This window comes from Oncorhynchus nerka, linkage group LG8 (assembly GCF_034236695.1).
Source record: "Oncorhynchus nerka isolate Pitt River linkage group LG8, Oner_Uvic_2.0, whole genome shotgun sequence".
Classification (NCBI taxonomy): Eukaryota; Metazoa; Chordata; class Actinopteri; order Salmoniformes; family Salmonidae; genus Oncorhynchus; species Oncorhynchus nerka.
In genome coordinates, this window is record NC_088403.1 from 14538668 (window position 1) to 14549967 (window position 11300).

The 11300-nt window shown below is 46.1% G+C and overlaps 1 protein-coding gene across 1 annotated transcript in view; it reads right to left on the reverse strand.

The window, feature by feature from the left end:
• The window catches only part of nav3 (neuron navigator 3), a 292679-nt gene that overhangs the window by 76156 nt on the left and 205223 nt on the right, over positions 1-11300 (reverse strand). Inside the window, 2 exon segments of the mRNA XM_065021393.1 lie at positions 8979-9098; positions 10466-10870. Of these exon segments, the coding sequence (XP_064877465.1) occupies positions 8979-9098; positions 10466-10870 (525 nt within the window).

Sequence of the window (11300 nt, forward strand, 5' to 3'; positions counted from 1 at the left end):
GTGTTTGTATGTGTGTGTGTTAACTAGATGCTGATAACTAGATGCTGTCATGGTACCATGTCGTATAGCTTATGGTCTCTGTTGGTGCTCTCTGTTGATGATACCTGTTGATGCTACCTGTTGATGCTACCTGTTGATGCTACCTGTTGATGCTACCTGTTGATGCTATCTGTTGATACATCTGCCAAAAATGTCTTCACATATGACCTGATATACATTATGACAAGTATAAATAAATACATTAAGATGCTCTTATCTCAACCTTATTCCACCCAACTATGAATCCCTCCTATCACATGTTCCTCTTCCCATAACTCCAACAGCCCCAGGAAACAGGACACACACACCCAGCAGTGCAATCATTTGCGGTCATCCATCAGGGAAGCAGACAACCGTGTCTTGCCCCTCCCAGCATGTGTCTTTACCCACAACCTCCTTCACCCTCAGGCTCTGATCCGAGGGGTACAGGATTCAGCCAGACACAGGGGCAGGTGGATGGATGATCCCCAGGATACGAAGCCCTCTGGGGGGGAACACTACCTGTCCCCCCCTCCCTGGTGCCAGACAGGGTTGACCGCACCACTGATCCTCTGATGTGTCTACTGGGAGAGAGGAGAGGACATCTGGCCACAGAGAGGCTACCTGTCAGGGTTTTGCCTAGTGGATGAATTGCATAAACACCGTTGGCCTATCGTGAGGGGAAAGTCCAATCACCTTAGTGGGGTCGGACAAATCCTTGACCTTCTAAACTGAGCCAAATACTGGCACTAAACACTTTCAAATAACCTGCATACATGTTATATAAGTCCAATCAAACCCATGATCCTGGCAGGGCAAGCGCCGCGCTCAACTAACTGAGCCACACTTACCGACAAACTATTTAAACATTCATATTTTGCACAGGTTTTCTAATAGACCCCTATATCATACAGTAGGATGCCCTATCCTGATGGGAGATGATACCCCATCCTGATGAGAGATGATACCCCATCCTGATGAGAGATGATACCCCATCCTGATGAGAGATGATACCCCATCCTGATGAGAGATGATACCCCATCCTGATGGGAGATGATACCCCATCCTGATGAGAGCAGATACCCCATCCTGATGAGAGCAGATACCCCATCCTGATGAGAGCAGATACCCCATCCTGATGAGAGATGATACCCTATCCTGGTGAGAGATGATACCCCATCCTGATGGGAGATGATACCCCATCCTGATGAGAGATGATACCCCATCCTGATGGGAGATGATACCCCATCCTGATGAGAGATGATACCCTATCCTGGTGAGAGATGATACCCCATCCTGATGGGAGATGATACCCCATCCTGATAAGAGATGATACCCCATCCTGATGGGGGATGATACCCCATCCTGATGAGAGATGATACCCCATCCTGATGAGAGATGATACCCCATCCTGATGAGAGATGATACCCCATCCTGATGAGAGATGATACCCCATCCTGATGAGAGCAGATATCCCATCCTGATGAGAGCAGATATCCCATCCGGATTAGAGATGATACCCCATCCTGATGAGAGCAGATACCCCATCCTGATGAGAGATGATACCCCATCCTGATGAGAGATGATACCCCATCCTGATGAGAGATGATATCCCCCTCCTGATGGGAGATGATACATCATCCTGATGGGAGATGATACATCATCCTGATGAGAGATGATATCCCATCCTGATGGGAGATGATACATCATCCTGATGGGAGATGATACATCATCCTGATGAGAGATGATATCCCATCCTGATGAGAGATGATACATCATCCTGATGAGAGATGATATCCCATCCTGATGGGAGATGATACATCATCCTGATGAGAGATGATATCCCATCCTGATGGGAGATGATACATCATCCTGATGGGAGATGATACATCATCCTGATGAGAGATGATACCCCATCCTGATGAGAGATGATACCCCATCCTGATGAGAGATGATATCCCCATCCTGATGAGAGATGATACCCCATCCTGATGAGAGATGATACCCCATCCTGATGAGAGATGATATCCCCATCCTGATGAGAGATGATACATCATCCTGATGAGAGATGATACCCCATCCTGATGAGAGATGATACATCATCCTGATGAGAGATGATATCCCCCTCCTACATTAGGACCAGAATACATATATGTGACAATCTGTGCCCATTCCTTACACCATTGACTCTACTAAATTATTTAGACTTTAATTAGTACGGTCAATGGGTTCATGACAGGCCCTTCCTCCCCAGGAGAATATTACTCTGGTTAATGATGAATACAGTTTTCTGAATGGGGAATGCCAGAGAAACTTGGACCAATACCAGTGCACAAGAAATACCAGAAACACTGAGCTTCAAAGTAAAACATTGTTTCACTCTGAGCCATGGTAAACAAATAGATAATTAGTGTATGCAATGAGGAAACAGTGCTTTTTCCATTTCTAAGAGACGGCACACACACACAGCAGGACACCGATATCTACAATGAAACATCTTCCAACATTACTTGAAAGCACATTATCTGACACAGCAGGTACTGTTTTGGACATTGCAGTAAAGTATTTTAGAACTGACTGCAAAAACAGAAAGTCCTACAAATAACAACTTCAGGTTGTGAGCAAGGACACTTTCCTTTCAAGTGGTCCCCTTAGTGGTGCCCTTAGTGGTTGCTTTAGTGCACATGAACTGTACCAGAAGCACAACCCTTATATAATAACTGGCTTTGTCAATGACTCTGCAAAAACCATCCCCTGTCCTGCTTACGTCAGCACTGCAGAGCCATGAAGTGATACCACAACCGCTCCCTCCTGTCTGGATCAGTGTGTGTCTGCTGTTTCACAACACAGCCGCGCACACACACACACACACACACACACACACACACACACACACACACACACACACACACACACACACACACACACACACACACACACACACACACACACACACACACACCAATCCCCCAAAGCTTCCTTTTCAAACAGGAAAGTGCAGAGCCAGCTGCCATCACCTGTCCGGCCTTCTAGCTGGCTCCATGTAGGCAGCAGAGGGACTTAGAGACACAGAGACGCTAAAAGCAGAGCCCTTTACTTATTCATGCCTGTGCTGAGAATCAGGAGGCTGTCGTGTCAAAACACACCCGCTTGTGCCTCGACAGCCTCGCCTGACAGTAGAGCAATGAGCACACACTCATTTATGATGCATGAGTTGGGCTATTTTTAGATGGGCTTTTAGCCAGAGTAGAAGTCACAACTATTTCATAATGCCAGATCATGAGAGTGGATGTAGAAAAGCCACAGTTTGACTAGTTATTGTGTCTACTGCAGACTGGCAACACCGTTTAGGGGGAAATGCATCACTTGCTTAGAATTCTGTTCCTGGAGGTGGAATTTCAGATTGTAACAGCATCAGAACCAAATTTGTAGCCATTCTTCCATTGCATTTTCCATAACAAATGCTGAAGGCCAGTACATAAAATGACCTTGTCAGAATCCAAAATTCTCCTCAGAGAAGGTGAGAAAGGCTTGGAATGATTATCCTTCACTTTGGCTCAAGGATTGACTCAAGACCTTTCTCTTTCATGTGAATCACCTTGAAAGTGAATAGAGGCTTTGTTCTGACGGCCGTCTCCTTTGACGCAAGTTTTGCTGCAGCCTCAGGGCATTAACACAGCTAGCTGCTAACAAAGGTCTAAAGGGTGGCGGTGCAAGACGTCTCAATACTGGTGAAACAGGAGGATGAGTCTTGTCTGGCGGTGCAAGACGTCTCAATACTGGTGAAACAGGAGGATGAGTCTTGTCTGGCGGTGCAAGACGTCTCAATACTGGTGAAACAGGAGGATGAGTCTTGTCTGGAGGTGCAAGACGAAACAGGAGGATGAGTCTTGTCAATACTGGTGAAACAGGAGGATGAGTCTTGTCTGGCGGTGCAAGACGTGAAACAGGAGGATGAGTCTTGTCAATACTGGTGAAACAGGAGGATGAGTCTTGTCTGGCGGTGCAAGACGTCTCAATACTGGTGAAACAGGAGGATGAGTCTTGTCTGGCGGTGCAAGACGTCTCAATACTGGTGAAACAGGAGGATGAGTCTTGTCTGGCGGTGCAAGACGTCTCAATACTGGTGAAACAGGAGGATGAGTCTTGTCTGGCGGTGCAAGACGTCTCAATACTGGTGAAACAGGAGGATGAGTCTTGTCTGGCGGTGCAAGACATCTCAATACTGGTGAAACAGGAGGATGAGTCTTGTCTGGCGGTGCAAGACGTCTCAATACTGGTGAAACAGGAGGATGAACGAACTGCAAAAATCACTGAAGCTGGAGACTTATATCTCCCTCACTAGCTTCAAGCACCAGCTATCAGAACAGCTCACAGATTACTGCACCTGTTCATAGCCCATCTGTAAACAGCCCATCCAACTACCTCATCCCATACTGTATTTATTTATCTTGCTCCTTTGCACCCCAGTATCTCTACTTGCACATTCATCTTCTGCACATCTACCATTCCAGTGTTTAATTGCTATATTGTAATTACTTCGCCACCATGGCCTATTTATTGCCTTACCTCCCTTATCTTACCTCATTTGCACACACTGTATATATATTTTCTTTCTACTGTACTATTGACTGTATGTTTGTTTATTCCATGTGTAACTCTGTGTTGTTGTATGTGTCGAACTGCTGTGCTTTATCTTGGCCAGGTCGCAGTTGTAAATGAGAACTTGTTGTCAACTAGCTTACCTGGTTAAATAAAGGTGAAATACATGTTTTTTAAAGAAGTCTCAACACTAATGAAACAGGAGAATGAGGCCATTGACTGGCAGTGCTACTGTGCCATCTCTATAGGACTCTTCTTTATGAGGCCATTGGCATGGTTATGAGCCTTTGTAAAGCAGTGTCCCCCTCTCCTGTTAGGAAGGGAGGGGGGGCAGTTTTACGACTTTACAACCACGTAGTAAATTCCTTGCAGAGACTCTTGTCTCCCTGACCATGCAATATGGGAGAGAGAGGGTCACAGTAGAACAAAGGAACTCTCCCGACAAATTCTACTACATCCCAAAATTTGAGAATGTGTAAACGGTCGGTGGAGAAGCCAGCTACGACCCAGTCCGTTTTGTTTCATGTTTGTGACCTCATGAAAGACAATACAGCACATTACCCTAACTCTGTTTATACAGGTTCCTCAGTTATGAGGCTTGCATCTAATTCTTGTATAAAATGAATGAGTGAAGATGAAACTATTTGATGTAAATGATGTAATGTGATATTTAGTCTTCTAAATGAGAGAATTGTTTTCATAAGTAAACTGATGCTCACTCAGCGGCCACGGCCAAGTGAATAGACATTGGTTGGAAATGATGAACCAACCCTTTTTCTACATTTCAATAAAAGCCCCCGTGATGAAAAGTCACCTTAGTTCCAAATAACGGGAGGACTTGACCCCAAGTTGAAAAGGGATAATTCTAATTTCAACTCTACTGATCAGGAAACGTGAGAGCTTGCTCCACACATGACATGGTATGAACTCTGAACTATTGATCTCCTAAAGATCAAGTGCATACTAAACTAGCATATATCAGACTGCAGCTGAAAATATGCTCAAATCTAGTACAAGAACACTGACCGACGCGGACAAATCTTCAGAGTGAGATGAACCTCTCAGACCACGTGACCCTCTCACACGACAACCCGGAAGATTCTACAAAGGACGAGGGCAACATCGACTGAGCAAACCAGAGCCTCACATCACCAGCTCAACTATCGAAGCCAGCTTCATGTAAATACAATGCATTGTTTTTTCGATTGAGCATTAGTGGCATATGTATTTATGACATCAGTATTGAATAGACTCAAGCACACATCCACTCCAACTGTTAGGCAGCCTACTGTAAAAAAACAACTAAACTCCTTAGCACCAAACACAAATCCACACTGTTTCCGCACCAGATGGTCTCTTCCTTCAAATGTTACTTACCATTCCCAATCAGTGTTAATTTAGATGGATTTAGCTAGGTAGCCTCTGTAGTGTTGCGGATACCGCTGCCTTGAGAGCTGCCAGGGGACTCGTTGGTTAGCAGACATAACCATGAAAGGTAATGAGCCCCAACGGAGCTCTTTATGCAAAAAAAACGTTTTTGTTTTTTACAGGACCTCCTCCAAATCTCTCTCTCTCTCCATCTCTCTGTCTCTGGCTGAGGATGGGCCTGTTTACCTTCTCAATTAGGCCTTGTAATTTGTCAGGGAGCTGTGACCAATGGAAAGGAAGACTAGTCCCAAGATAGAAGCTCATTTTGGGTGGAATAGTGCCGGTTTGTTTTCCTGGACCCAGATTAAGACTATTCCTGGACTTAAAAGCAATTTCAGATTCCCTACAGAGTATTTCTATTGATTTATCCGGTACTAGGCTTTATCTGGGTCCAGGAAAACAGTCCATCAAGTTTAACAACCAAGCCCAAAAGTTTCAATTGAGAAGTTAAATTGGTTTAACATGTTAAATTGATTTGGTTGGTTTAAAGCTGAATTTCAGGATGGAGTTTTTCACACAGTAAACTGCTAACTACCAGACCTTTGACTGTGAAAACGCAGTGAGGATGCAAGTGGGAACTCCAGGTCAAAGGACACCAGGCATCAAAGCAAGTCTTCATTGCTTCTAACAAGCCTATAGTCAACCATCTCCGTAAAGATGCTCCTGTTGTGGAGAGAGCACAGTTTCTCTACGTGAGAAGAGATACTGCAGCATGTAGGACCAGTTTGGATGCTGAGAGGACAGGAGAGAAAGTTAGGGCAACGTTAGGCAGGGGCTTTAGGAAATATGGACTTCTGCATGTTCCAAGGTGTTCCAAAAGTTTTGGGATGAGAATGATTTGAGTGTATCCGTCACGGTGGAAGAGAGAGAGAGAGAGAGAGAGCGAGAGAGAGAGAGAGAGAGAGAGAGAGAGAGAGAGAGGAGACTGCACAAGAGCGGGAGGCTCCCAAATTAATTTCCTTCCCAGAGCCCGTCAGATGTCAGTGGGACTGAGAAATGTCAGGCGCTACAATCACACACTGACACACACTGGATGCATCTCAAATGGCACCCTATTCCCTATATAGTGTAGTATCTTTGACCAGAGCCCTATGAGGCCTGGTCAATAATAGTGTATTATATAGGGAATAGGGTGCCATTTAGGATGCAGATCCTGAGGCAGACAGGAAGGAAGCATTAGAGCAGGGGGATTTGCCCTCCTTCGGGCAAAAAGCAGCCTTCCGTAATTCACTCCTGAAAGATCCTTATCTAGGCTGCTATACCTGGCCTCCTTCCCACGTCAATGGGATCAGAGACTACATATCCCATTATCCCTGAGGTGCCAGACTATGCAACTACGTCCTGCAGTGAAAGTCACGCTGTCATCTTAAAGTTAGGTATGGATTAGTTAGGGGTAGTGAATAGAGCGCAGTACATGCAGGAGGAGGCGATCCTGGGTTCAGATAGTATTTGAAATCATTCAAAAACTTTGAGCGTTTGCTCTTGCCTGCCAGAAGCAGGTTTATTATGTCAGGGCAAGTCAATCAAGCTTAGATCAAATATTTTAAATTATTTCAAATAGTATATAAACCCAGGTCTGGAGGCGATATGAGTGAAAGTGGAGTATGAGGGAAGACGGCACAGTGGACAGTGTGGTCTGGACTTCTGACGCGTTTGATTAGCTTGGATCTATCAGTCAGTTCACCTCCAGATGGAAGCTGACAGGCTGACAGTGAGATGAGAGTTAACGTGACGAGCGTAGAGGTTATACTGTATTCAGACCGGCCGCTTTGACGGTTGGAAAGTCCCAGATATGATCTGACTCTCTCCTCTGACTGCTACAGAGAACCTCCAACCCTCCAGTATACAAAACAACCGTTTGATGATCAAGTCTAGGAGCACAAAGGAAAACACACCAAGCAAAATATTTTTCTTCCTATTTGATAAATCAACAAGACATTTACTCTGTTCAGACCCTTTCTCTTATTCTGTCCTCCTGTTCGCCTCAGTCAAATAATGACAGTTACCATTATAGTCGGAACCACAAATGCATAAAAAATAAATAATAATAATAGAACAGATAGGAAATTAAACATTACTATCAAACCAAAGATTTTATTAGAAGCTTGAAAACGTTCTGCCTCCAGAACCGTGGAGTCTGATAATTGAATGAATCTGGGGAGTCCACAGAGTAACCAGCAGATTACTGCATCCAATTTACAGACATTTCTCAAACTTCCAAGGACACATTAATTTAAGTCTTCTCAGAATCCCTATATCCACGCTGTGACATCACCTCCCCACTTCTATGAAAGCATGTCATCAAATCACAGCTGGACAGAATGAAATCAATGACACACTTCTCTTTCGCCCGGTCTGCGACGGCAGCTTCCTCTCTGTCTGGGAGACTGGAGAGCGTGTCATTTCTGGCGAAGGGCATTCTCGTCTTACATTTGCATCTTGGTAATTTAGCAGACGCTCTTATCCAGAGCGACTTACATTCAGTGCATTCAACAACCACATATCACAGTCACTGCTAGTAAAACCTTCCAGCTATCGTTAAAATCAGTGCTAATATGAAAAGCTATGAGAGAAACTGTGGAGTTTGATCTGCAATGTACCATGTGGATGCAGCAGGCTTTCGCTTCAGCCCAAGCAGTAACACAAACTGACTCAACTAATCGTATTCTTCAATCAAGAAACCACAGTTTCTCCCATTGGTTTCAATGCAGTCTATAGAGTTGGAGAACTAGCTGTGGTCCAGAAACACAAGTACCGCTCCATGTTAAAGTTTCCCAAAGGTACAGATCCAGGATCAGCTTCGCCTCCCCCAATCCTAGCCTTAATCGTTAGTGGAGAAAATGCAATAATGATCCAAGATCATCAGCTAGGGGAAATTGCACCTTCCTCCACCAGTAACCCAAATAGTTGTGAGGAAGCCACGCCCTTACCTGTCTGCGTCCCCGTGCACCTCCTTGACCACCCTCTGGGTGACCTCTAGCGCCGTGTTCAGGTCAGGGGCACGACCGACGTTCCGTGAGTATAGGTGAAGACCACCGTCTGTAAGGTACCTACGAAGAAGAAACTACATCACTAAGCTGGGTTGTGTTCGCAACTGTGTGTATCGGGAGTGTGAGTGTGTGTGTGTGTATTGGGAGTGTGAGTGTGTGTGTGTGTATCGGGAGTGTGTGTGCGTGTGTGCATGCCCACGTGTGTGTGTGTATTGGGAGTGTGTGTGCGTGTGTGCATGCCCACGTGTGTGTGTGTATCGGGAGTGTGTGTGCGTGTGTATCGGGAGTGTGTGTGCGTGTGTGCATGCCCACGTGTGTGTGTGTGTATTGGGAGTGTGAGTGTGTGTGTGTGTATCGGGAGTGTGAGTGTGTGTGTATTGGGAGTGTGAGTGTGTGTGTGTGTATTGGGAGTGTGAGTGTGTGTGTGTGTATCGGGAGTGTGTGTGCGTGTGTGCATGCCCACGTGTGTGTGTGTATTGGGAGTGTGTGTGCGTGTGTATCGGGAGTGTGTGTGCGTGTGTGCATGCCCACGTGTGTGTGTGTATTGGGAGTGTGTGTGCGTGTGTGCATGCCCACGTGTGTGTGTGTATTGGGAGTGTGTGTGCGTGTGTGCATGCCCACGTGTGTGTGTGTATTGGGAGTGTGTGTGCGTGTGTGCATGCCCACGTGTGTGCGCACACATTTACAGGGTTGTAATCAGAGACGGCTGATAGGACATGAAAGCACATTAGGTTTAAGATAATTAGGATCATAATTCAGCTAATCACTTTTTCATCCCTAGGTGCTATACGTTTGGCCCCTACAGTAACTTAATCATAGTTAATGTGGATGGTTCGTTCGGGTGGTGTTCAATAAATCAATTTCATACATGAACAAATAGGATGGGAGAACTAATGCAGGTATGAGTTCCACATGGCACCCTATTCCCTTTATAGTGCACTACTTTATACCAGAGCCCTATGATGCCTGGTCAAATGTAGTGCACTATATAGGGAATAACGTGCCATCTGGGACACAGATCATGTGGGTGTTGGGGAAGAGCACTTATCAGTGTCCACAGAGGAACGGCTAACACAGTGATGTACAATAGATCTGGGGCTATTCTTTCTCACTGAGCGATGTGTCAGCCAGCGCACTATTGAGAGTTGGTATGGAATGTACACGTATGGTGAATTCCTCCCGTCGCAGCTCAATAGCTGTGTGAAAGCCACAACTTCTTCGCCCCTCATATGTTCTCCTGTCTCACCATTCCATTTGGAAGAATCGCGAAGGCCTTGGCAATAACTGTGATTATTTTCTTCAATAACAGGATTGACCCTGAATGTGTGTGTGTCTGGGGGTGTTGGGAAAAGCAGAAGACACATTTACCTTCTAACCAACGGACAATAAAGAATCTATTCTATTCTGTCTATGGCATAGTCGCTTACCCACTGGTGATGTCATCTGTCCTGACGTTCTTCCCCAGGATGTCTCCGTCGCTCATGTACCCTGCCATGTCCATCTCCAGCATCCCCTCCGGCCCTCCTCCCTTCTCCCCCTGCTCGGCCCCTCTCGCCCCTGCCGTCGCTGCTCGCCTCAGGGGGGCACTGTACACAAACCGGGAGGAGTCCGAGTGACCGTACCGCCCAGTGGCGCCACCTGTGCTGGCACCCGTCCGAGGTGGTGGGACTGTGGTGTAGGTACTGGGCATAGAAGGGGCGTCACCTGCTTGTAGGCGGGGGCTTGGGGCTGATTGGCCGAGGCGCCAGGAGGTCATGGGGGCGGAGCGACTGGTTATGCTCCGCCCGTTGACCTCTGTGGTCACTGTGCTGTCGAAGGTCGTCTCCAAAGTGCTGAAGAGGGCAGAGAGTTGGAGAGAGCAGAAAAGAGGGAGAGAGAGAGAGAGAGAGAGAGAAAAGAGAGAGAGAGAGAGAGAGAGAGAGAGAGAGAGAGAGAGAGAGAGAGAGAGAGAGAGAGAGAGAGAGAGAGAGAGAGAGAGAGAGAGAGAGAGAGAGAGAGAGAGAGAGGAAAAGAGAGAGGAAAAGAGTGAGGGAGAGGGAAAAGAGAGAGAGAGAGAGAGACATAGAGGAAAAGAGAGAGAGGAAAAGAGTGAGAGAGGGGGAGAGTGAGAAAGAGAGCGTGATTAGGAAAGTTTAGGGACAGATCAGCTCAGCCCCCTGGCACAGCCACAGAGAGGATTTGAGCAGAGATATCAATACTTTCAGCTCTGCTGACACTTTACAAATATTCCCAATCTTTCCACCAGGGTGAGCTCTGGGGTGA